At 46.3% G+C, this 26469-nt stretch overlaps 2 protein-coding genes across 5 annotated transcripts in view; both read right to left on the bottom strand.

The window, feature by feature from the left end:
• ltc4s (leukotriene C4 synthase) lies at nt 1-9791 on the bottom strand. Of its 3 annotated transcripts, none has more exons than XM_046030545.1 (7): nt 7737-9791; nt 7488-7533; nt 7344-7403; nt 6753-6852; nt 3360-3430; nt 3189-3270; nt 1-758 (listed from the first exon to the last, which is right to left on the bottom strand). In XM_046030545.1, exons 1-7 carry the CDS (start codon nt 7761-7763, stop codon nt 617-619), a joined length of 528 nt encoding a protein of 175 aa, XP_045886501.1. In that variant the 5' UTR covers nt 7764-9791; the 3' UTR covers nt 1-616. The 3 variants fall into 3 exon arrangements, with proteins under 3 accessions (XP_045886501.1, XP_045886499.1, XP_045886500.1); XM_046030544.1 differs by having other exon boundaries at nt 31-70; nt 606-758; nt 7344-7533; XM_046030543.1 differs by having other exon boundaries at nt 7344-7533.
• Nucleotides 9792-10757: 966 nt separating this feature from the next.
• Nucleotides 10758-26469, bottom strand: part of maml1 (mastermind-like transcriptional coactivator 1) — a 35051-nt gene continuing 19339 nt past the window's right edge. For both annotated transcript variants that reach the window (XM_046030490.1, XM_046030491.1), the window contains exons 4-6: nt 19846-20091; nt 15894-16023; nt 10758-14844 (exon numbers count right to left, since the gene is read on the bottom strand). In XM_046030490.1, coding sequence (XP_045886446.1) covers nt 13793-14844; nt 15894-16023; nt 19846-20091 — 1428 coding nt within the window. In that variant the 3' untranslated portion in view covers nt 10758-13792. The remainder of the gene's footprint in view (nt 14845-15893; nt 16024-19845; nt 20092-26469) is intronic.

Raw genomic sequence — 26469 nt, 5'->3', positions numbered from 1 at the left:
GCGACCTGTCCAGGTTGTACCCCGCCTTTCGCCCGATGTCAGCTGGGATTGGCTCCGGCCCCCCGCGACCCTGGACGCAGGATAAGCAGCTGACGATGGACGGATGGATAAAGAAACACTAATAAACAGTATCTATAAACTAGTAACTATAAACATTAATAAATTGCTGTAAATGATACATGAGTTGGCTGTTTTTTCAAAAGCTAAAATAATATGTAAGCATCTAGAGCAACAATACAAAGTTTACAAATTAATATTAAATTATTCACACTGTACGATTAAAACATGCAACACAGAAAAAGCAATGAAATATTATTGTTATTAGAAATAAGGAGAAAATAAGGCGACAATATTAAACACTAACTGAATTTAAAAGACAAATCACAATGAAAGACAAGCAGATATATATATATTTATACGTAATATTTATGTAAAAGCTAAAGGATTAACTACAATAAAACAAGCTGAGATTAAGGAGATTATAAACCTACATAAATAATAATTTAGGAATATCTAAGAATCATAAAACACGTTATAGAAAGCTGCACGTTCATTTTCAGCGATGGGTTTTAGGATTAGTTTGCCATCTCCTCACGACCTCTGACCTTCCTCTCCTTCAGACCAGGCCGAGGGCAGAGCCGAGCTGCTGCAGCAGGTCCACATTCAGGTAAACCCGGCAGAACGTGAGGAACACGCCGACAGACGAGAACCCGATCAGAAGCCAAAGAACCTGAGCGCTGAAGTACAGCGGAGCCAGACTGCAGAGAGAGAGAGAGACGGGAACCACGTCACGTTTACAGAACCCATCAATGTTCCGAGGACGGAGGAGTACTACAGTGAAAGTAGGAATACTACAGTGTAGAAATACTCTGTGACGAGTCCTGCATTCAAACAGTATTAGCATCAAAGTACCAAAAGTAAAAGTACTCATTATGCAGAACGAAACATTTTTATTACTGGATTCAATTTATTGATGTATTAATCCTCACACCCACTCGACATGGCCACTAGAGGTCGCCGCCTAACGATAAATGGAAATACGGGTCGTAACAAGATGATCGAACAAATGACTGATACGGATGACTTTATCTGCTTGTGAATTTCTAACCAGGACGAATAAAGTTTGGTCTTTGTAACTGGTTTACCAGAAGTGAGAAGAGAAGTTTGAATAAAAAGAGAACTAAAGTGCACATAGGACATAAAGAAGTATACAGAACTTAAACATGTTAATCCAACACATCTTTGTAGCAGCGTCCACATTGTTGATTCCACATTCAGACCATAGACTGTTTATAAGAAGTGGACGTAGTCATGGTGACGTCACCTGTTGGTTTCTGGACTATCGTTTTGAAGCGGCACCGAACGTGACCATATTTTGAAGAGACGGTGGAGCTAACGGCCGTGTGCGGAGCTAGCTAGCTTGCTTAGCAAGGTGCATCTGTAATTCACATTAGCTGTGATATTAGCTGGGATGCTAATTTTAGCTAGCGACAAACAGGCTTAAAACAAAACATACTTCCTGAAAAATGAGAGCAGCAGATACGAGTCGCCTAGCGACCTGTCAGTCAGCTTGTAGCCCCGCCCTAAAGCCCCCCCTGCTTCCTGGTCTCTGTTCCTCTAAATGGGACCATAATTTACTAAATGAACATCATGCTGTGTTGAAGAAGACTTGAAACTAGCGACTGAGACCATAAACTCATCAGGAAAGTGTTTACTGAGGGAATAAATCAGCTGACAAGTAGAAACATTTCACCGTTATTTCTAATGGAGCCCCCCTGCTGGCCGTTTGATAGAATGCAGGTTTAAGGGACTTCCGCTTTGAATACATGTCTCAAACCGGAAGCTTCTCGCTCGGTTTAGACTTAAGAGCGCATGAACACACACTGAAGTCGGAAGAACGACTTCACAACCGGGGACACAGGACCATCCGAGGAGCACATGAACGCACCGTGAGCTGCCGGTTGCAATTTGCAACCCTCACCACTAGAGGTCACTAAAACACTGACCCTTTAAGTTCAGGCACGTGTGCCTGTTTTATAGTTTTAGGTTGATTATTTTCTTACTGAAATCTCACAGCAGTACGCCGAAAGAGCTCTTGTCTTTGTTGTCTTTACCTGGGTTTTACCTCTCAGGTTACAGCCACACTAATACGGGGAGGTGATGGAGCAGTGGATAAGACACATGCCTTTGGTGTGAGACACTCGGGTTCAATCCCCCACTGTGACCCATCCACCAACGTGTCCCTGAGCAAGACACTTAACCCCTCGTTGCTCCAGAGGCGTGCGACCTCTGACATGTATAGCAGTTGTAAGTCGCTTTGGATAGAAGCGTCAGCTAAATGTACTACTTTTTGTTTTAAACGCACATGAAGTGACCGTTCACCTACACTGAGCACGTGCACGCCGGTGTAAACAGGAAGCAGATTGTCTACTCTGCAGCTAAAGAAGAAAGTTCTACTGGAGACGAACGCAGAGCAGCGATGGTGAAGAACCACAGCAGAGACTTCTCTGCACGAGGTGGAACTGTTACTGCGAGGAACACGGGAGGACAGAGAGGCTGTGGCGGCGGGAAACAGGCTGGGGGTCGCCGCAAAGCAAATCTCGAGACGTGCAGAGTACAAGTGTACAAGTCTTATTTACACAGTACTGAATATTTTAATAAAACTATGTCTGTTTCTGCCCTGCATGACTGATAAGAGCCAATCAGAAAGCCGAACGTGAGCGTCTGTGTCATCGTTTTTAAAAGTCCTCCGGAGTTTAAAACCTAAACGGGGTCAGCAGCGTTTTCAAAGTGACAGAAAAGTAGTGTGGACGTAGCTTCAGGCTGCACAGAGGCTGTCTGCTCAGACTCCACACGTGATTGATAACCCCCCCCACCTCCGCCACGCTGACATCAGCTCAAGGTCATGAAAAGTGGCGTGCACGGCTCCTATCAGCTTTCTTATCTTCTTCTCTAAACACTAAAATCCAGTCAGAACCAGTTTCCAACAAGCTCATCCGGAGACACCCAGAGGTCCTCTAATCTTTACGACTGGCCCTGAACGCCAGTTTAAGTATTAAAAAGAGGGACGAGACAGTAAAACCATCTCAACATACAACCGTATCTATCAGAACAGGTGTGGAACTGAGACATTATACATCAGCTCCAATAAATACATTTTTAATAATAAAATAAGAGAGAATTCCTACCGTCCCTGAGCCGACTGCGAGTATCCGCGGAAGTAACGGAAGCGTCCGTGTAAATACAGCAGACCGCAGACAGCCGACAGACCTGCAACGCACACACAAACAATAAAGATCCACGTGAGCAGAAGCACAAACACCGACTGAGACGGGCTGCGGGGGTTCGTGTGCGATCACCTGGGCTGAAGAAGACTCCCGACGTCCACAGGACGGTGATGAAGATGGGGAAATACTCGGAACAGTTGGCTCTGGACACACAGCAGAGGGTTAATGTGGTCGCTGAAGTGGTGGAAGGTGTTAAAGCAACATGTTATCTTAATACAACAGACTTAAAATCATTTTTAAGCTACGCAAATCGCTTCGCGGCACCAACACGACTCTTCAGGAGGCTGTAAGAAGACGCAAAGAGTTTATAAGGTACCAGGTGAGCTCACTGGAAGAAGCTAGCTCGGTATTCTCCGTGTGGATTTCATGGCAGAGACTGAAGAAGACGAGGAGGAAGAGTAAAGTCCCCTTTCATTCTATTTCTGTTTCACAAGACCAGATTTCTTTGTTCATCATCTTGACTCAGAATGTAACCACAGAATAACAGCGGTACGAACGTTAAAACCACCTCACAGCTGAGGGTCTTTACTCTGCCGGGGTTGGCTGCAGGTCCGAGGCCGCTATGAGCTGATTGGCCGGCCGGCTCGTTAGCGCCCCCCGCTGACGGTTGCAGCACATTTTAGATTCGCTATCTTCTTTATGAGCCTCTCTCTCAGCTTCTTTCCGCCCCTCGCTTGAATGCCGAAATGAATGCTGGGAAAGTTGAGAAGGGTCCAGCTGCAGCCCGCAGACAAACGTGACGGAAGTTCAACTTCCATATATGGTTGGTCCCAGAAGCCACCGCGCACAAAACGTGATGGCGTTTGTCTCGGCCCACGCAGAGCTGCTAAATAAGAAGTGTCAACGTAGTAACCAGTGTACATTATGTGTTAATGTTTACTGGACTATAATTATATATTAATACTGTAATTCCTGCAAATATTCATTTATAATAATGATAATAAAGCAATGTTTCAATTCAAAACGCTGTTGTTTTTATTTGTTCTTTTAAGTTTCACAAGCCAAGAATGTTCTCACATCACGAGCCAGGGGTAGCTAACCGGCTAACGGCCAGATAGCTGGCTAACTATTCCTGACAACCCCCCCCCCGAGGCATGTTACCCTAACCCCAACCCTCACAGGGTGTGCGCCCAAACCCATTCGACGTGCGACTCCATCGTGTTGCTGTGCAGGTCCGGTACTAACATTACAGCTGTATATCGACACCCGTCGGAGCTTCTTAACTCCCAAAACGAAAAGACAATTTTCGATTTGTTACCAATTTTCATAAAACTGCCGATGTTTGGCTGTTAGTAAAACTGTCTGATCATAAGAAACACGCGTACAGCTTACGCTCTGGAACAGTTGCCACGTCACACAATAAAAACACATAAAGTTGCTTCAAAGTAAGAAGAACAGAAACAGACAGAAAACACTCGTTTGTGTTGCAGGACCACAAAACGTCCCAGAGGAGCTTTCTGAGGAACCAGGAAACACCGTCAGTCTCAGCATCCATCTGCTGTAGGTGACGGCGCTGCGGACGGGGGTTTATTCATTTATTATTCACGGGATTTGATCAAACCAGAAATCGTCAGAACAACATGGAAAAACACTCCACAGATCCTCGGCTCTGATTTGTGCCTAAATTAAACTGTAAAAGCCCTTAAAGTGGTAAAAGTAATCAAACTTCTGTGTTCATTTTCTAATATCACAGTGAGGAGCGTTTGAAATGCACCCAGACTTCATTCACTTTTCATCAAATTAAACCAGTTCCGTCAGTCTCCTCTCACACTTTCCCAGCATGCCCTCGTGCACTGACCAACTGGTCTAACTTGAAAGTTAAACTGAAGCAAAGGAAAGTTTTGCAATGACGAGTCTCGTGTGAGACAATCAAAAGCTCCAGAACAGCCACTAAATGGACCTTGTGGTGAGACTGAGAGTCTTTAATGATCAGTGTTATTGTTTATTTTTTATAGGAAGTTCCTGCTTTTGTCAATGTGAAGACTTGCAGCTGCCGTAGAATCCTCATTTTCAGGTTCACACTTGCATTTAGGGTTTCTTCTAGAAAATGTTTACATGTTTAAAAATGAAATGTCTCATCCTGTCCGTTGCTTCAGCTCCTCTTTTCACCCTCTCAACACCCTGTTTTAGCTCCTGTCTCTTTAACACCCCCCCCCCCCCCCCCCTCCCTTCCCTGAAAGCCTACTTGCATCCGATTGGCCAACGTCTCCAACCGATCTGAAACTGGATCAGATCTGATGGAGAAAATATTGCCCGGGTTTCCCTCTGATGTCCTCCGGCTGCTCTGCCTCCAAAAGCAAGATTGTGTGCTACTAGTTACTTTGCCGCTAATTCCCGCTAACAACAGCTGCTGCTAGCTACTCTGTTAGCAGTGCAGCTAGCCGTCCTAGTGCTGATTCTGCCCGGACTGGAAGCTCCGGGGGGGTTGGGGGGGTTTGGTGTTTACACCTCTAACATTAGTACAGAAGCTCTGGAGCGCTGGTTCAGAGCCGGCTGGTAGCAGCAGCTAGTGTTAGCAGCAGCTAGCGGTTACTGTAGCGTTAAGTAAAGCTATCTGTCCATCAGGAAGCTTCATAAATCACAGATTTGAAAATATTTCCGTCCAGCACTTTCTGAACAACCTCCAGCTCCATGAGCTCGTACGAGCGCTTCTCTGGAACGTGGGCTGGTTTATGTACATTTTGGGGCCGTTAAAGATCCCAGATGTTACATCATGTTTTTTCCAGGGTCTTTTGCATACGTGAGATTTACATATGAAGGAGGAAACACTGGAGACTTCGGCTCACGGTCTGTCAGTTCCATGAACTGAACTCTTTTTATTCAACTATGCAAAAGGAAACAGTTTTTCATCCCACAGCACCTTTAATGTTTTCCTCTTTTAAAAAGCTGAAGTGGGCGTTTTGTCCTCTTTTTCTGGCGTCCTCAAACTGTTCCGCACATTCTTGTGGACTGACATGACCACGCCCGAAGTAGGTCAAACATTTGAATCCCCCCTTTCATCCCAACCGGTCGAGGCAGATGGCCGCTCACCCCGAGTCCAGGGTGATACTTCTACGTCGTGAGCGTGCTGGCGTCCGCGTCGCTCTGCAGACACCCCTGACCGGCGGGGTCTCTGCTGAGTCTCTGAACGATTATTTTTGAGTTGGAGCCGATCGATGTTGCTTTTAGCGAAATCACTAAAACGCAGAAACAAGAGAAAGCGTTGATGGGATGTACGACTCCTGAACCAGTTGAGGCAGAAGGAGGACGACGAGCCGGAAATGCGACGCTGCCAAGTCCACCAATCACAGTTCTTACGGTCTGCGGCGTAGATGCAACAGAGAAGTATGAATTGACCTTTAAAGGGAGTCTTTCTTGCCTGCTCACGGTGGGAACTGTTGGATCTCAAAGAGTAAAAGTTGCACCTGCTCTGTATGAAAATTCAATAAATATTACAACCCTTTATTTTTATTAAATAAAACTCACTGAGCTCTGAAGACTCTCTCAAACTCAGGCGGTCCGGTTGTGGCGGGTGGAGACACCGAATACTTCCTCCTTGCATAGATCACCTGCAGAGAGAAATAAGCTGGACACACACACCTTTATATTTAAATATTTATATAAACACAGAGAGGGGTGTGTGCAGCGCAGAAACACGACTGTGCAAGCATGTGGAGATTAAACGAGTGTGCCGTGTTTCTTTGTGTCAGAGCTCATACGCTTCTGATTTACTACAAACGTCACAAATCAAACTTCATTCATGCAGCAGCTGGTGTACAGATCAAAGTTCACGCTGTGTTTGTAAATGCAAAGCTGATTCGTAAAAATAACATAATACTAATTAAACTAAATGAAAGCAGAGAAAAGGTGAAGGCAGATTATGTGTTTATATAAAATAGCAAAATAAGAAAATCAACCAGAGTAAAAGATAAAACCTGGAAAGAGTTCAGGAATAAAATGCGAACTAAAGTTACATTAATATCACAGTGAGGACAGTTTGAAATGCAACCAGACTTCAGTCGTTTCTCATCTAATTAAACCAGCACCGTCTCATATTTCCCAGCATGCCCTTCTTACCTTGCTCCAGCACGCCCAGCACGGTCACAGCGCCGAGGCCGACCACCTCGTCCAACATCTCTGCAGCAAGAGACGACGAGTCAGAGCGACAGGTGAGACAGAGACACGCACCTGAGCAATGAAAGACTGTGGGGAAATACAGACCGGTGACAGAGAGAGCACAGCTGCAGGGGGCGGGGCCTGAAATACACTGCACGACAGGTAACCAGGTTAATGACTCACCCACTCTCACCCAAATCAGCTGATGACATTGGCTGGATGGTTCTTGGCAGAGAATTTATTTTCCGCTTTTAAACGTTCATGAATGTTCTCAAATCAAACAGACCAAACTCCTGTTTAAAAATAACTGATTTTACAAAGATAACAAGATGTCGATGTTGTTTCAGACCAAACCTTCTGACTTGTGACCATCTGCTCCATAACACCCTCAGTCAAGGTTCGTGCTGTTGATCTTCTCCAGCCAAAGAGTCGGGTTCATTTCAATCCACTTGGCTGGTCATTTCGTAGAAAGCAACCTATGTGACTTGGTCGGGGAAAATGGAGACAGTTTCATTGGTACAGTTTAATTAACTTAATTAAATGTTGGTGTAACCCACAACTTAAGAACTCTAGACAAGAGGACATTCAGTTTCCATGGCTGCCATATTCTGAAGAAGTGTAATGTGCTCAGCTGGGAAAACCTCAACAAATCCTAAAATGTTTGCTTAGTTTATAAGATTGTTCAGAGTCTCGCTCCTCCTCCAAAATCTGGGTACTGGAGGTTCAGCTAGGAGGGACTGCACAATCCAACTCGGAAAAACTACCTGTAGCCGGGCCGTCTGTCCCTGCAGAGCGCCGCCTCCAGGGGCTGATTTCTCACCTCAAAACTTCTCAAAAGTGGATTTAGTATGAAAAATATAAACCTCTCTGTTGCTGGCCTCTGTCAGGCGCAATGATGACACACTGAACAGTGACGCTTCTCTCTGACCGTCGCCTCAGCTCGCTTGGATCCTCGACGGAGGTGACATGTAAAAAAGGACCTGGAAGCAGGTCCAACTGTTCCGCAGAGGAAATCCAAACCGAGGCGAGCCGGTGGAAAAGGGGCTTATGTCACCACCTAAGAAACATTCTGCTACGGGGGCCTCCGCCCAGACTTGTGAGCCATGTAAACAATTTTCCATTGGTGCCCAGTCACAGCTGACACTGCAGCGCTCTCACCTCTCCTTTACAACAGTCTCAGTAATACGCCTGAATGGAAACCTCCTCATAAAGTCCGGTAGGACTGCTGCTGCCTGTGTTTCTCCAGGGTCTGTGCTGGTACTGGATTTGGATCAACTGGGCTAATCCTGGCTTATGATCCAGCATCGACTCTACTGCCAAATTAAAGCAGAGCCCCTGTAAATTATATCAATACTTGCTAGATATCAAAGTTAAACTGGCTCCCAGGTTTCTTTAAAGCTAAAATACTGTTTATACTCTACCTGGGCGACATGGCCGAAAATGTTATCACATATAATAAATCCCATTTCATTCGATATCGATAATTATCAGGATAAATGACAAATTATCACTTGTATCATGTTTCAAGGCTGATTTTTGCTCCTGAGTGAAACCAGATGGTTAATTGTGGCTTAAACTTTTCTTCGTGGTCAGAACATGAAAATCACTCACTGAAGAGCGGATCGCTTCACAAATCTGAGGCAGAACACTCAGAACCGTGACGGGAACATCTGTTCTCAACAAATACGCCCCAGTACAATAAAGTTTAATCTTTTTTCACTCAACAAAATAAACATCTTAATAGAAAAAGTGCTAATTTGTTCAGGATTCGGATGAAGATCAAACTTTTATTGAACATTTGTTATATTGTCATTGTCGCAATAATTGGTACCGTTTTATTGTCCAGCTCTTATTAATTACCAATTATGACTTGACTGAATAAGTGATGTTTAGTAATTACTGGGAGATGTGCAGCCTAGTGTTGTAGTCTGGACCGCCCAAACCGAGACCAGTTCCCCACATTACATGACACACACTAAAATGTGGATCGAGATCAGAGGGACTCAAGTTGATCTGAAAGATCCACATTCCCATTAAAACACCCGCATACAAACTGAGAGCTGAAATCAACGTCAGCATCTTTATTCAACGCTCCTTTTCCACGCTGAGCATCGCGGGGAGGGGGGGCAGGCCTTAACGGGAACAAGTTTAATCAGGGTTTTTGGCTGCATTTGAAGAAGTCAAAGTCAGGATGTTAATAAATCAGACGACGCAAAAGCAATTTGTTAATATTCCCAAAGTTACGGTCTTGAAATAAAATCCCGAGTCCTCGACGTCTGAGACCGAGACATGCGGTCGAGTCCAAGACCATCAAAAAGACCGGTCTCGAGTACTACAGCACTAGTACAACCATAGTACCCAGTCTGCCCTGCTGATCAACATTTTAATAGTCACTGTGAATCCACTGCTTTGCTGCATTAGTCCAGAGTTGTTCACTGAGAGACAGATAATCACCGTCTTGTTTTAAAATGAATGTGCCTTTTAGGAGTGCCATCACATCCGAGCGCTGGCTGGACTGGTCCCACTAACTTTGCTGCTGGAACACGATGAAGTCTGGCTGCGGACTGGAGCTAAATAAAGGTAATACATAGTTGTATTTCACGCTGATATTGTTCAGTCTGGCGAGAAACCAAGACAAAAAACAGACCGGGACGCGCTGGCCAGCTGGCGTAGCAGCGCTGCAGCTGCACCTGAACGCGAGTTTACCTGACCTGTGTTCATAGAGTCATTTTCTCTTCTTGTGCGCAGGACGAAAGTCCCTCTTCATCCTCTCACCAACCTTGTTAACACTTTCAACATTGACTCGTTTTTCACGACGTTTCATATCCAGTACAGCACGTCTGTAAGCAAAGAGATCTGGGTGGGAGCTCCTCCCGAGAAAATGTTATCGCATAGAGAAATCTGCAATTCCACATCATTTTGGACCATTATTATTATTCTTAACCCTAGAGCACATTTTAAACAAACACCTGCCAAATGAGCAGATGTTAATGTTTTACATTCATGGCCAGCACCCAAGCTGTTTTGGGCCTCAGCTCCTCGTAACGGCAGGAAAACCCTGTTAATCTTTACAGATTGTTCATGTTTGCACGTTGTGTCTTAATTTACTGCTTTTTACATTTCTGGAAATGAACATAAAATCAGGAGAACCACAGCAGCTTAAACGGTGACTCGTTTGCATCCCTAACTTGCTGTACCAGTCCCATCCGAGCTGTGCTGCCACCGTCTCATTGATTCTGTGCAACAACGTTCCCCTAGAAAATGTATGAAGTCGGTGGTTTCCTGCAAAGCTCCGCCCTCTTTGTTGATGTTGGATTACTCCTCCTGACAGACACACACACACACACACACACAGAAACACACGGAGAACAAAACTTGTTTCTAAAGAACTATATTTACATAATACTCTTGTTTTACAGAGAACCATATCAAAAGTATAAAATACTTACAAAACCTCCGCTGCAATATATAAAAATAACATCTATCTTCTCCAGATCTTTAGGAAAGGCATACATACAAAAAAATATATTTATAGATATTTACACACACAGAGATCCTGTTCACAACAGTTACACCGAGGAAACGACTCCGGGCGGCCGAGCGAGGCCGGAAGATCCGACGCGAGGTCGGCAGCCGTTCGGATGGAGACACGAAAACCAGCCCCAAGCCATCGTTTAGCAGTAATAACGTTACAAATAATAAAATACACAACAAAAAGTCACACGAAACAGTACAGCAGATAGAACGACCGGCTCGCAGCTCCAACTTAAAACAGAGAGACAGACCAGGCAGCAGGCGAGGAACACTTTACACAACGAGGACTCTGAGCTGCGTCCAGACTCCACGTTAAGTTCATCAGTCCGACCTGAACGTCTGCCGGCGCGTCAGGAAACACGGCAACATTTTGAAATGTGGGAGCTCAAACGTTAAAACATTTTCTAACTGCGAACAAAAGTCAGAAGTTCTTTGTCTCTGAGAACCAGTTTCATACTTTCATACTTCATGTGAATTCGTCTTTTTACCATCGTAAGATGCAGAATTCTGAGTGAAACACCTGCAGGGTGAAAGATTTAAGAAAACCATTATTGCCTGAATTCAGACTCCCAGGCACAGTTCCACTCTTACCCCCCCTCTATCAGCAAGGGTCTGTAAAACAGAACCCCAAAAGTAGGACTGAACGCGTGCAGTGAACACGTCTGCCTGTGCAAACATCCAGTAACAGCATAAACATGGCTGCATGCTCTTCACTGGTACCGGACCCTCTAAGCATTCAGTTTTTGGCTTATGGAGGTCCGCTGCCTGGGAGGCTTTATTCAGGGAGAAAAACTGCAGGATTCTTTCATCGCTTCCTGTCGCTGCTCTGCATTTACATTAAATCTACAGGATGTCGAGTAAAAACGTTGAAATGTTGAGGGGAAACCTTGAAAACACGAGCGCGTCGGCTCACCGGAGCTGCAGCTTCACCTGTTGCTCCTACTTCTCGTGATGCTCGCACACTTCAAAACTCACGCCAGGAGGTCAAGGTTTGACCTCTGCGCGCACACACAGGTCTGAATGGGATCTACAGCGCCTCCTGCGTCTCTGCTGCTCAGCGCTGGCTGTTTCTGGGAAACTTCAGGTTTAAAAGGGAACACGTTAAGGTTGCACTGCTCCACGCGGTACACTAAGAAATGTGTAGTTGACCGACAGCCACAGATTTTCTCTGATTAACTTGATTTGTCACCTGAAGGAATCACAGAACGGGAGAATAACTCTCCTGGTGCTCCGGAGCAACTTCAAACCTCTTGCTGTTCATCTAAAGAGTCAAAGAGCCAGCAGCACATCCTGCACACGCTTCACGCGACGTGTACCCGCCACACAGGCCGCGACTACAAATAAAAATCACTTTACATTGCTGCAGGTCATTTCCCTAAACAAAAGCCGCTGTGTGTGTTTTAGATATTTAAATCTTTGTTTTCCCAGCAGCGCCTGTTTCCAGATATTTCCCTACAGTATGAAAATCAACTTGTAAACTTGTTTTGAGTTTGTCTCCTCCGTCACGTCTGCTTTGAGTTTCAGCACAGTAACGTAGTAAAGTAAAACCAAGACAAAAAGATCACACGTGTGCAACGGGCGAGCTGCTTTTTCCTTAAACACGTTTGGAAACATGACGGGACGCTCTGACCCCGGGAGAGCGGATGAAGGCGGATGGATGGGATGCAGTAATTTAAAGTATTTGTGATTTGTAGTAAAAGCCAAGTAGATTTTAACCTCCAGTGGATTCGCTTCATTTCTGCTGAAGAAACTCTAGTTCTAAAAGTGTTTGAAGCTGCAGCCTGAGCGACGCTGGCGGTCTCTAGGTGGCGCTGTGTGTGCGCGTGGGTGGGGGGGGTGCAGGTACAGTGGTTCAGTAGTAGTAGTCTTAATACGACTCCTCCGTTCAGTCTCCAGTCAACAAACACCGCAGTGAGTCACAGACTCAACGTCGGTCTGCAGTCGAAGCCCCGGGCGCCTCGCTCGGTTACAAACGCACACTCGTGGCAGAACAGGTGGAAATCTAACCCGTAAAATAAAAAGAACACCTGCAAACTACAATAACTGGATAAAAAATAAAAGTAGTAAAACCTTCTGCTGGTGCAGTTTGAGGTTGTGACAGAAACCATCAATGTTCCTGCAGCGTTTACAGCGAGGAGCCTGTATTTCTAAATATCTGCGGTTGTTTGAGGATGGCAGCGTTATTTCAGAAAGAACAGGAAATGAGGGAGGGGACGACCCGGGTCGCTGCGATAAGGAGCTTCCTGTCAATATAAACATGTGAGGTTTCACTTGAATTACTGGTCCGGAATAATTTAGACTCCTGCTGTTCTACCACGTGTGAGATTTTGCAAACGAGCGACTCGTCGTTAAATTGCTAAATTTTTGAATGAAGCTTGGTGGTGAAACATCCGTTCTCAGCTCATCTGTGAAAGTTGGACTCGGTTCATCAGCTTTCGGATTTTAAACCTCCAGCCGCCCCGAGTGTCTTTCAGCGAGACGTGCGGTCGAGCGAGCCGACGTGGACCTCGGGAACTCTCAGCACGCGGACTTTTCACTTCCGTGTTTGGCAGCCGGTTAATAAATATCTGACAAAATGAGACTGTGATCCAGTCGCATCACGTCCTCAGAGCGATCAAAAAACACAACGTTTACAGACAACCTTCATTACTTTCCCGGCCGGCGAGCTCAGAGAGGGAGGGACGCTGGCTGGACGTCAGTTCTCTTCACCGGCTGGGTGGCTGACGCACCGACCTCCTGCCTGGATCTCTTTCTACAGATCAGAACGGCGTCGGTCTGCAAAAGAAATCATCGGCGAGCCGTCCTCGCAGGTACAGCAGTGCGGCCTCGCAGCTCAGCAGGGTCCAGGTGCTGCCGCTGCAGACGGGTGCGTCTAACTAGTGGTGGCTGGCGAGCAGTTCGTCCAGGTCGGCCATCCACTCCTGGGCGCTCTGACCCTTCAGCAGGGAGTCCACCAGCTCGCTCTCGCCGGCGAAGCTCCCCGACGCCACGTTGTATCCAAACGACACCTGCTGCTGCTGCTGGCTGGCAGTCCTGCTCACCTGGTATCCTTGGTTACACTGCAGTGCCTGGCGGCCGTTGCCCTGCGGCTGTCCGAACGCCGCCAGGTCGGGGAGGACAGTCTGGTTTTGATTGGCCTGTTGTTGTTGAGTCTGCTGCTGATTGGCCATCGGCTGGCCGAGGCTTTGAGGGTTGGGCGGCGCCCTCTGCTGGGCGGCCGCCATGTTTGCTTGCATCATCTGCTGCCCGGGGTTCAGACCTCCCATGGGACGCCCGCCGGGGTTCGCACCGAAGGGTGCAGCGGCAGGCGGCATCTTGGGAATGCGAGGATGCTGTTGCATGTGGAAAGCGTTGGGGGCGTTGTTGAAGGCGTTGGGCGGGAGGCCGGCGTTGCTGGAGGACGGCTGGTTGGCCAGCTGCTGCTGCCAGGCGGCGCTCTGGGCGCCCTGCATGCTGCCGGGCATGGAGCCGGGCAGGCCGGCTCCCAGACTATTCTGCATGGAGCCCGGCATGCGGGCGGCGGCGGCGGCGGCCAGCTGCTGCTGCTGCTTCATCATGGCGGCGTTGGGCTGCACCTTCAGATGCTGCTGAGCCAGAAGGTTCTGCCTATAGGCGGCGCTCATGGGGCCCAGAGGCTGGCGCTGCAGGCCGGCCTGCTGGGGCGGGTGGGACGGGTGATTGGCGTGAATGTTCATGTTGTTGTAGAGCACCTGCTGGACGTCCACCCCGGCCACGCCTCCTCCGCCCCCGCAGGACGACAGACTGATGTCGGCCTGACTCGTCGACGTGGACGGAGCTACGCCACCTGCCGGCCCGCCGCTCTGACCCATGTTCATACCCATCATACCTTGGTTCTGAGGGAACATACGCTGGGGTCCGGGGGCGGGGCCGCCCATGGAGCCGACGCTGCTCATTGGCTGAGAAGACGCTGTGAAGAGAAGAAAACAAAAACCAGAGTTTGTAAACTGCAGCATCACAAAACCGGCAAACGATTCATTTAATTAGCCATAAATCTGCCAATCACTTTCTCAAATAATCATCTTTCTGTTTGGTTTTTGTTTCCCTGAATCTCAAAGTTGGACCAACGGAGCGACGCTGCAACACGACACTGATCTGATGTCTTCAAAACAAGTAATTAAAGCTCAAACGCGTGCAGACAGAATGATGAGCAGCGCCTCGTACAGCAGCTCCCACTCATCTGTCAAACTGTTTTCTGAAGTGGCGGCTAAGTTCTAATTTATCCAGCAGGACCGGAAGACGTTAATGATTACGCTGCACAACGGTTTAACGGAGCAGCAGAGTGTTTGACATCAGAGCTGCTGCCGGGACAAACGGACTGAACCGTTCTGGTGAGCTGTGCAGTTATTTACCAGTCAAATCAGCGGCGAACGTCATTTACACATTTCCCGCAGACAGAGGAATGTTTGTCCTGAAGCTGATCTCTGATAAAAGTGACAAATAAGCAGCTGCTGTTGTGGCCGAGTTTACGGGGCAGCCTGAAAATGAAGTGGTGTTTTTGTGGTGGTTTGTTTTATTGGATCCGTATTATAATTTCTGTTGCATCAAAGCAGAGAAAATATTTATTTTCCTCAAGTTGAACACAAATTAAAACCCTGAATCTTTAAAACCTAAATTGCAAAGAAAGGAGAATTTCCCTCCTCCTCCTCCTCCTCCTCCCCCTCCCCCTCCCAGGTGGTCAAAAACCTGATTTCATTGGAGGTTTTAGTCTGGAGTAAGTTGTGTGATATGACGATGAGATGTTTGTTTCTACATCGTCTGTACTGAGGTTTTTGTCCTTAAAACATCTGAGCAATGAGCAGAACTGACTTCATGATGGATTAATAAGCTACAAAATAAATCCTCGATTCTCAGATTAATATTCAGAAAAAATAACTGCACATACAGCGATTTAATTTAACCTGTTTCTTTTGACCTCCGACCCCTGATATCCTTCGCACTGGCTGTTAAAGTCCCTACCTGTAAACTGGTTGACTGGCTGCTGTGGGAAAGCGTTCTGAGTGGCCGGTTGTCCCGGCTGGTCCTGGTACTGCGGGGGAGGTCGGGTCAGGTGTCTCTGCAGCTGCTGGTCCTGCTGCCGCTGCTTCTCCTGCACAGAAAGGACAGAACGCAGCGCAGCGTTAAAACTGACTGCTGGAGAGTCGGAAGGTGCAAAATCAAAAAGTAAACATCACGGGCTGGTAACTAAACTGATCCTGAACCAGAAGTTAAGGTCTCAGACGCAATCGCTGAAAACTCCACGTTTCCTGCGCCCACAGGTGTCGATGATACAACAAACAAATGCGGTCTGAAGTTACCATAAACTAACTCAACCAAACTATATGCTCATAATATTCAGCCTCACATAAAAATGATGAATCCCACTGACTTTAACGGCTGCGACAGGCTGTGTGAAATAAAAACACATTTCAAAAGAGGTCAGTAGGCATAACATGCAGCCTACAAGGCCTCTGTAGGATGATACTGCACCATCCACAGATCAGACGGACGGCGTCGTCAAGACAGCCGATCGGTCAGTAGCAGGGCTGCAACGATTACGTAACAGACGTCGTCGACTATAAAAATTCGTCGACGTTTCATTGTCGGCGCATCGTTACATAGATGCCGTTTAAAGGAGAGATAGCGGCACAACAGGAAGTGCTGGGGGCAGCATCGCTCCCGCTGTCTGCCATGACTGCTTCAGGGTAAAACTACTCACGAAGAAGAAGAATTCATGCGAGAAGCGGAAAGAAGCGGAGAAAGAGTCGTTTCGTTCGTTGTACGCTATTTAATCACTAAATACGCTTTTGAGCGATTCTGAGACGAGAAATCAGCTGTGTAGAATTTGAATATTGGCAGTTTTACTGAAGTTGAATGAAAAATGTGCTCAAACGTTTTCGGGGTTGAGAAGCTCCACCGAGCGCCCGCCGAGTTAGCGACGGCAGCCGGCCGGTGCCAGACACGCCCACCGAGCGCCCTGGTCCCAGTTACACAGACCGCTGAGGAAAGGCAGCGCTTCCTATATGTTCTGTGGCGGCCCGCCACAATACCAACGCTGACCGCCATTTTAGTTTTTATTTTACCAGGCCCATTTAAAATCTTATTTGATTGCAGATCAGCGCCGTAGCGCATTCGCGCAGCACCCCCCCCCCCCCCCCTCTCTCATATGAACATCTGTCCAACACAACGCTGGCCATGTCGGAGACCCAGCTTTAACAAAGTACATCAAGGAACATCTGGCTACAGAACTACTACGTACTAACTTACTACTTACTACCTGTGTCTACTTCTTGTACTTTAAATGGTGCAATTATATATTTTATTGCAAACTTAAGCAAGGGCAAGCATACAGCTTAAAAATTCAACCTGATTATAATAGCTGAGCTTGAGTAATTTAGAGGTCTTCTCTTTGGAGAGGAAGGAGTCGTCCTGCAGTGAAATCCTTCCTGCGGCGCTGTACAGTCTCGTAGAAACTTGACAATCAAAGAAACTACTTGACACAGCGTAAGAGGGGTCAGTTCTAAAGCTGACATGTTGTAGAGATAACGTGCATTCGCATACTGCAACAAGAGAAAGATGCCGACACGCAAAGGCGTCACATCAGGGCTCAGATTAGAGCTGTGAAGATACACTTAGCTCACTTAACCCTTGACTAGTAGGTTAGCTTGTAATGACATACAGCAGATAATTAATATGGGCTGGGGGCTGAAGGCTCCGTGTCTGGTGTGGGGGCCGGAGAGCAGGCCCGTGTACAGGCACAGGTTAACAGCCTGGACTTTTCCAGCAGTTGGGGAAACGGACACAGTGATCTACGCTGCACGTTTACTACCAGACAGAAACTTACTGCTAATGTTTTTCTCCGCTAACTTTCACCTTCATGTTCTGCCGCTCGCTCTCTCTCATTCGCTCGGCCTCACACACGAGATATACAGAGAGGTGCCGGGCGTCACCGTGCTCGCAGTGTGCGAGTTACAATCATTACTTGCGCTTTGATATTAACGGCTGCGTGACCTTTTAGTGGGGGGGGTTACTCATTCTGCAGCGGTGGTGTGCTGAATACAGGGGAACACTGCTGGTCTCTCTGATGCGCACGCCACAGACGGTCCGGGCGCCGCACTTCCGCGAGTTCCGCCTTTTGCGTTTCCGTCAACATTCCGTTATAAATTAAGTTTTAAATAATCGATTTTTAGAATTTTGTTAATCGATTCATAACCTTCCACGTCCGCATCGCGATGCATCCAAGACTCGACTACTCCTCCCGCCCCGTGTTTGAGCATCAAACACCTGTTCTGCCTTTCCTACATCAATTTATGATGAAAGCGTTTTATTGATTTAAAGGGAAACACAAAATTCAGGTGGCACGTGACAAAATCTAAAAATATAACAAACTCATGCAGTAAGGCTCTCACTCCGCTTTGCTTTCTCCTGTAGATCAACTTTTCTCATAATATCCCTGCGTAATGATTCAGTCTTCCCTCCTCTTTTGTCATGTTCACAGGGACAGAATGGAAAATTTAGCCAAAAAGAAACTGTGACAAGAAGTTTGTGGTCATTTTATAATCAGTAGTTTGTTTCTTCTTACTTATAATATATAATAAGTGCAAATAAACCTCTCTCAAAGCCCTTTCATTGGTTGGCTTAAAATATTTTCTTAGCGGATCTGCACAGATCACGTAGGTGACCAATTTTGGTTTCAAAAAGGCGAGATTCACTGAAAGGTGAGGAGTCTGCACGCCTGCATCTGGAACATAACCTGCTGAGAATGTGGCCTGAGCACAGCGCCTGAAGTCAGTCTAAAGGCTTGAAGCCATGACGAGGCGTGATGTGAGAGAGAACACTGTTACACATCAGACAGCTCAAAGCTGCGAGACGACATCTGTAAACAAACAGCGACCTCTGCTGTTCACCACCAGAGGTGTTCAAAAACAGGCTCAAACCTCATGACGGATTCATTTGGTATCTATGGATTCATGTTACTTGACTAATGAGCAAGAGAGACGGCGACTTCTTTGTAGAATCCATTTCTTCCTTTTAATGTGCCGTTACGTTCAAACTGCACATTTCTTTGATTGACTTTTCACATCATTTTACTTACTACGGATGGAGAAAGTACTGAAATGGTAGATGAATATAAATACTTAGGAACAATAATTGATGCAAATCTGTCAAGGAATTTTAATACAGATGTTGTTGAGGGTAGCAGCGTCTATATTTGATGCTTAAACTGAGACTCTTTAATGTGGACAGAGAGAACTTTTTGTTCCATCGCCTGGTATTTTGCATGGCCAGTGAATTCTAAATATTTACATTTATTCATTTAGCTGACGCTTTTATCCAAAGTGACTTACAATTGCTAAGTATGTCAGAGGTCGCACGCCTCCGGGACACATTTGAACCCGGCTCTCTCACACCAAAGGCATGTGTCTTATCCACTGTGCCATCACCACCCCTAAACTGCATAAGACAGTTAACATGTCCAATCAGATCGCCGGAGAAGTAGCATCACGTCGACCTGCAAGTCCCAACTGGTGAGAAGGGGCAGGCGATTGTTTTGTATTTGGCGACTATGAGCTGTGACCATCAGGCAGACGGTACAGGGCGCCATCCCTCCAAACCAACCGGGTCCGCAGGTCATTTGTGCCTACTAGTATCGGATTTCCTAACAAAGACCGAGATAATAAAACTGAATCTCGGGGTGTCGGGGAGCTGCACCTTGGTGTAACCTGCAGCCAGCAGCCGTCTGATGTTTGCTGCATGAATGAATTTCTGAAAGGACTAATAAATATCTATCCATCTATCACAACTCTCTCTCTCCTGTTTCTGCCCGGATAAGTAGCCCGGACGTGACGCAGAAGAGAGCTGGCGACCCGGTGGATTACAGGTGGAAGAATCACCAGCGTGTCAGCCGTGTTCGGACGTCAAACGCGCGTACCTGTTCAGCCATGAGCTGCTGTCTCTGCATGTACTGCTGCTTCTGCTGCTCCAGGATCTGCTGCTGATGCTGCTGTTTCAGCGCCGCCGCCACCGCCGCCTGGCTCAGGTACGCCGCGTTAGCGTGGTTACCCGCCATGGCGTTTGCCCCCGGCTGGGCCGTCATGGCGTTGCTACCGGGCGCAGACGCCATGGTGTTGGCGGGGCCCGGGCCGTGGGGAGGAGGAGCGGAGTAGGTGTTCTGGTCCTGAGAGAAACACAAAGAAGAAGATGCAGCTGTGAGGTGGGAGCAGCACCTGGAGAGAGACGTTCTACGTAGATAAAGACACAGAAACCAGAGTGCATTCATCCAAACATCAGGGTTCCCAGCACGGACACAAACAATTCCAAGACTTTCCAAAACCCAGTCAAAACTGGTCCTTCTTACTAATTTAAAAAGTAATATTTAGAAAAGACACACTCTCCATATTTCTATTTTCCAAACCTCCCAAAGAGCAGAATAAAATTTAAGGATATTCCAGGACTTTGTATTTTCCAAAAAGACAACACATCTATTTCATTGATTCTCACTCAAATGACTTATTATTGTATTTTAAATTGTTTGGTTACAACATTTAATCTTTTAAATATCAGAAAGAGCGTTAAATGCAATGTTTTAATCATGGCGCAATACAATTATTAATTTATTTATTATTGTGTCAGATATTGGGGATAATGAAATCATAACAATAAGACAGATGCTGCGGTGCAGAAAGAAAAATCAACAAACCAATTCAACTCTCAGAATCTGCAACAAATCAAGTTAAAGGGATACTTCGCGATTCTTATCCAATACACTTTCTGTTAAATTCAGCGAATATTTCCTCCTGGGTCGGCAGCAGGTGGCGGTGGCGCGCCGGAAGCAGTGGGGGAGAGACTGTAAACAAACAGCGGTATGTTGGAACACGCTGGACTCATTACGGGACTTTAGCTGCGAAGATGGCTGAGAAACAGCCACAGAGGCAAAGGACTGAGGACCTGTGAGACAAGACCAGGCGAGGGGAAGACCTGTGTTTCAGTGCTGGATAAATCTACCAGATTAGAAAGGAATGAAAACCGATGCTAGGTCGCTAAGGTGAGTAACGTTAGCTTTGCTGTTCCACAGTGTCACTGTCTTGTCTGTCAGTCGTCATGTTTGTGATGATCCCAGCTGGTTAGCTTTGTTAGCTTAGCCGCAGCGGTCAGTGAAGGGGGTCGGCCCCAAAATTAGCACCGACTTCAGCCCTGGAGATCACAGCACGTCAGGGACACAACTCTTTTCAGTCTCTGTATTTTTGTACTAACTACTTCAAATAACGCGCTCGTTTTTTCACTCTGTTGTGTTTTAGGGCTGAAACGTCGTTTGTTTGATGATGTTTGTTCACTAATTGTAACTACTGAAGTTCCTCTTGATAATCCTACGATAAATAAACTCGACTCCGTGTCTTAGATTTAGGCTTCAGTACATATTTAAACATCGACAGGCTTGTTGTCTACAGTGCTGCTGAAACAAGCCCCGTTGTTGAGGCCAACTTGCTCTCGGACAGGAGACGCTGCGGATTCTGCTATACTTCGGCAGAGTAGGACTGGTTACCATGGCAATGTGCGTTCATGAGTGTGGGGGGAGGAGCTTCCGAAGGAGCAGTGAGGGGAATGTTTGTTTGGCAGAATCGCACAGTATCCCTTTAAATAAAAAACCTTTTATTAACATCAGCCCATAGTTTGTGTTATCTGTTTATTTTAATCTCTTCTCAGACATTTTACAGACCAAACTTATTATAGATGAATCGAGATAATAAAATAAAAATTTGAAAGATAAAATATAGAAATTAGTTAGTTGTAGGGCTGGGCAATGAAACAACAATAATTGGGTGGTGACGGCGCAGTGGATAAGACACATGCCTTTGGTGTGAGAGACCCGGGTTCAATCCCCACTGTGACCCGTCCACCAACGTGTCCCTGAGCAAGTCCTCGTTGCTCCAGAGGCGTGCGACCTCTGACACGTACCGCAATCGTAAGTCGCTTTGGATAAAAAGTGTCAGCTAAATGTAAAACGTTATCGTGATATATATAATAAAAAATGTTTGTTTTTATTAATCTGAATCAAATGAATCAGAACTTAACTTTTCTTTTTTGTTGAGGAAAACGGACAGAAAAAAAAATTTACTTAATTTTCCTTTGTTGAAAAGAGATCTTCTTAGAATAGTTCTGAATGTTCTGCCTCTGATTTGTGAAGTGATCCGCTGTTTGGCGTCAAGTGTTTGTTCTGACCATGAAGAAAAGTTTAAAACCACAATTAACAAAAATCTGCCTTTAAACCTGAAAGAAATAATGATTTGATATTTTATTCTGATCATTATAGATATCGAATGATATGAAATGTTTTTTGGCCTGGCCTAACACAAGTACTGCACCTGAGTAAATGTACTCAGTAACTAACGTAATACAGTACGGAGGCCTAGCGGGACAAAAACGTTGGGTTTGTTGTGTCTCGATGATGGTAAAGTGCAGCAGGAACAGAGCGTCTGCCTGGAGGGAAGCTACAGGCAGGAGCAGCTATATTTAAATACACAGAGGGAATATGAAAGGCTGCTTTGTCACCCCCCCTCCCCCCGCCCGCGAGGCTTAGCAACCAGCTGCTTCACCGACACACAGTCAGGGGACGTTAAAGCGTGGGGCCCGGGCCGAACAAAAGGCCTCGCAGCCCGACTGCACCTCCACTCAAACTGCTCCGTACTGGTCTTTCTCTGCACCTGTTGGGCTGAAACCAGCACAGATAGCTCCAGGCCAGTTTGACCCAGAGACTGACCCCTGATTAATTTAATCACCACCATCAGCACACAACACGTACACAGAAACACTCCAACAGCCAGGACAGTATGATAGATCTCATTCCTCATCCTTCACAGCTGAATGACCTCACCTTTTGCTTTAGCGCCACCCTCAGGTCAAACTGAGGCTGCCAGTATAGCGCCATCGGTCCTCAACTTCCACCTTCACTGACTTTAAACTGCTGTGTCGTGTTTAAATACCACATCACATTTTCTTCAACGGCTTCTCATGAAAGCGTGTAGACTGCCACTTCAGCTTCATTCAATTTATTTATATTTAAAAGGATCTGACTGTAAAACTAAATGTTTATCCTTTTCTGGTCTCTTTAGGTCAAAGTGCATCAACCTGTACAGCTGCATCTGTCTCAAAAATATCATGTTTGAGGCCACTTTTCTCTTCTTATTGCTCCGGCACATAAAGATGACTAAAGCTGCAACGATTAGTCAATCGATTAGATGTCATCTATCTAATTAATCGCCTGATAATCGATTAATAGTTTTGAGTAATTCTTTAATAAAAAATTGTTTAAATTCTTTGATTTCAGCTTCTTAAATGTGAATATTTTCTGGTTTCTTTCCTCCTCTGACAGTAAACTGAATATCTTTGGGTCGTCTTGGGCTTTGGGAAACGGTGATTTACATTTTTCACCTTTTTCTGACAAGGACCAAACAACTAAACGATTAATTGACTAAAGTATCCACAGATTGGTCGATAATGAAAGTAATCGTTAGTTGCAGCTCATCCTCATTATCGTCTGGTCTGGTGTCCGGCAGGATTTAATCTTCGGCATCAAATCTACCCAGTAGCCTGACGTGCATCTTCCCAAAAATATAACTACATGTCGAGGCGACGCAGACCACGAGAACTGTGATTGGTCGGCTGGGTAGCCTCGCAATGCCTCCGAGCCTCCATTCCCGTTAGCGGAGCGCTAAACCGGAAGTTAAAAGTCTACACAGTGGACGCTGTGGCGCTACTGCCGACTACCGTTTGGTGGTGTAATGGCAGAATGACGGCGACACTGACGCACAATGTAAATGCATGGATATGTGCGTAGCGTACGGCGTACACCCGACGCAGAAGTATGAATCTCGCTGAACGGAAGAACTGTGATTGGTTGGTTTGGCAGCATCGCATCTCCTCCTGCATCTTTCCGGCTTGTTCTCCTTCTTCTGCCTCAACTGGTTCAGGGGTCGTACACCGTCTCCTCCGACGCCTTCTCTCATTTCTGCCTTTTAGTAATTTCCCTAAAAGTAGCTGCCGTTCAACGTCGATGAGCTCCAACGTGATCTGCTCAGTTTCAGAATCAGAGGGAGCTTTATTGCCAAGTAGTGTTTTACATATAGGAGTCATTTGTTTTGGTGATGAGGACAAACAGAGTTTACATAAGTAAATGTAGAAATATATAAATATGGAATAGACAATGCAAGTTATAGAAGAATATTAAAGTGAATAGAGAAATAATACAACTGTTTGCAGAACATGTGCATTATTCTGGGTTTGTGTAGTGCAGACATGCTGCAATGAAAAGTATGCAACAAGGATTTAACCATTAAAAACAAATGTGTGTGTGTGTGGGGGGGGGGAAGCTGTCTCGTGGTCGGACCAGCAGGTTACAGCAGACTGTCGGTAAAGTGCCCCCTCCCCGTCCCTCCATGTGTCCTGTCTTCCTACACTGAAGCGAGAGTGTTAAATGTCTTTCTTTCTTTTGGTACAGAGAGTTTTCTGAAAGTGTGGAGTCAGCCAGCAGGAGACTCTGCTGCTGGCACAGACCGCCATTGTTCAGGCTTCATCAGCCCACTACAGCTGTGTGTGTGTGTGTGGGGGGGGTTGGCTTGATTTATTAGATGCCTTCTGAAGACCCACCATTTAAAAATTATTATTATCCCCAATATAGTCATATCTTCTATGTAGTAAGAATTCAGAAAATCTGCAGGCCTGTGTGTGTCTCTCTGTGCCTCTGTGCGCGCGTGTCTCTCTGTGTCTCTGTGCGCGCGTGTCTCTCTGTGCCTCTGTGCGCGCGTGTCTCTCTGTGCCTCTGTGCGCGCGTGTCTCTCTGTGCCTCTGTGCGCGCGTGTCTCTCTGTGCCTCTGTGCGCGCGTGTCTCTCTGTGCGCGCCTCTGTGCCTCTGTGCGCGCCTCTGTGCGCGCCTCTGTGCCTCTGTGCGCGCCTCTGTGTGCGCGCCTCTGTGCCTCTGTGCGCGCCTCTGTGTGCGCGCCTCTGTGTGCGCGCCTCTGTGTGCGCGCCTCTGTGTGCGCGCCTCTGTGTGCGCGCCTCTGTGTGCGCGCCTCTGTGTGCGCGCCTCTGTGTGCGCGCGTGCGCGCCTCTGTGTGCGTGCGTGCGCGCCTCTGTGTGCGCGCCTCTGTGTGCGTGCGTGCGCGCGCCTCTGTGGGTGTGCGTGCGCGCGCCTCTGTGGGTGTGCGTGTTACAGAGCAGGAATGTGCTGCCAGCCTGGTTATGAAAGCAGAGCAGGAACTCTGATCAGCTTGTACAGTTGTTATTGTTGCAGTCAGTGTTAATGCGGACGCTACATGACGCTACACTGACGCTACATGACGCTACACTGACGCTACACTTCTTCTTCTGAATGACTTCAAAGAAGAATCACCTTCACTTCCTGGTTGACCAACAACTTTCATCATGTTATCTAACCGCTTGTTGTTGAAATGTTATGAGCTGTTAATTCACAAAGATATAACACAGCTGACTGACTGTTTATTCATTTAACATGACTATTTAATCATCTTTATGAGCAAAATATTTTCAATACATCATGGAATAGTTGTAATGATGAGCTAAAAGAAAGATCAGTGTTGTAAGTTTAGGAAAATGTTCAAAAACATTTGAAAGATACAAAAGATTTAACTAACAGAGAAAGATTGTTTTGTTTATCTGTTTCTGTGTTTCTGTGTTTCTTTATCATATTTATTTTGTTTCACTATTTTGTGTAGAACATGGGTAAAAAAAGTTGATTTCAGGCTTTACCTCCCAACACCTTTCAAATGTACAGATCATTAAAACATTACAAAGGCACCGCAGATGCAATGTGTCACTTTACAGAGCTAGTGGTCAATGATACGGGTTAATATACGACCGATACCATTAATTCAAAATTAAAACAAAGAAAATGATTATCACTCTGTGATATTATGTTAATAGAGAGTTCGGTCTAACCTATATGAAAAGTGCAATGAGATAACCTTTGTGCTGTATATAAATAAATAAATTATTCCTGCCGAGTACAACATAATCTACATGTTATCTCAGCCAGTAACATGATGTTTTAGATGAAATAAGAAACACTGGATTATGGGGCGGGACTCTCTAGGCGCCTCAGGATTCGATTAAAATGGAACAGAAACGTCTCCTCATCAGCTCAGAAGGACCAGTTTGCACCCTTAATTTACTTTACCAACCTCAGCTGCTCCGTGGTCACTTTCTGCCTCCCGCTCTCGGCTCTCTCGGGGGGGATTAGCGGTCGTCTTATGTGATCACTCGCACATACTTCACTCGGTTAAAAACTTGGTAGCCTATGACGTTACAACGTCCGCGATAACGGATCGCGGGTGAAAAAAAATACGGAAAAGGCGATTTCTGAGTCTTTGAGGCGACTTTATAAAACGCACTGCAGATGGAGAAAGTGGAGCAGACAGAGAGAGGCGGCGCAGGCCGGTGTGTTTAACTTAGGTGTAGGCTTCTTGTGTGTCCGGGTTTTACAATCACAGTGCCTGCTCAACCATCTGTCAGCCATCGGCCCAACCCTAAACCACGCCCTCGC

The sequence above is a fragment of the Micropterus dolomieu genome, linkage group LG19 (genome assembly GCF_021292245.1).
Source record: "Micropterus dolomieu isolate WLL.071019.BEF.003 ecotype Adirondacks linkage group LG19, ASM2129224v1, whole genome shotgun sequence".
In the NCBI taxonomy this organism is placed as follows: domain Eukaryota; kingdom Metazoa; phylum Chordata; class Actinopteri; order Centrarchiformes; family Centrarchidae; genus Micropterus; species Micropterus dolomieu.
The sequence above is the reverse complement of the archived record's forward strand: the minus strand, read 5'-3'. Positions and strand labels throughout refer to the sequence as shown.

Bases quoted from the DNA above. Each gene is read 5' to 3' on its own strand.
- ltc4s (XM_046030543.1), bottom strand. From the start codon at position 7,763: ATGGAGCAGATGGTCACAAGTCAGAAG. The intron at 6,853-7,343 runs GTAAGAAGGGCA...GTGTGTGTCCAG, and splicing joins GCTGGGCGTGCTGGAGCAAG to CTTATTTCTCTCTGCAGGTG. The intron at 3,431-6,752 runs GTGAGTTTTATT...CTGTGTGTCCAG, and splicing joins GAGAGAGTCTTCAGAGCTCA to AGCCAACTGTTCCGAGTATT.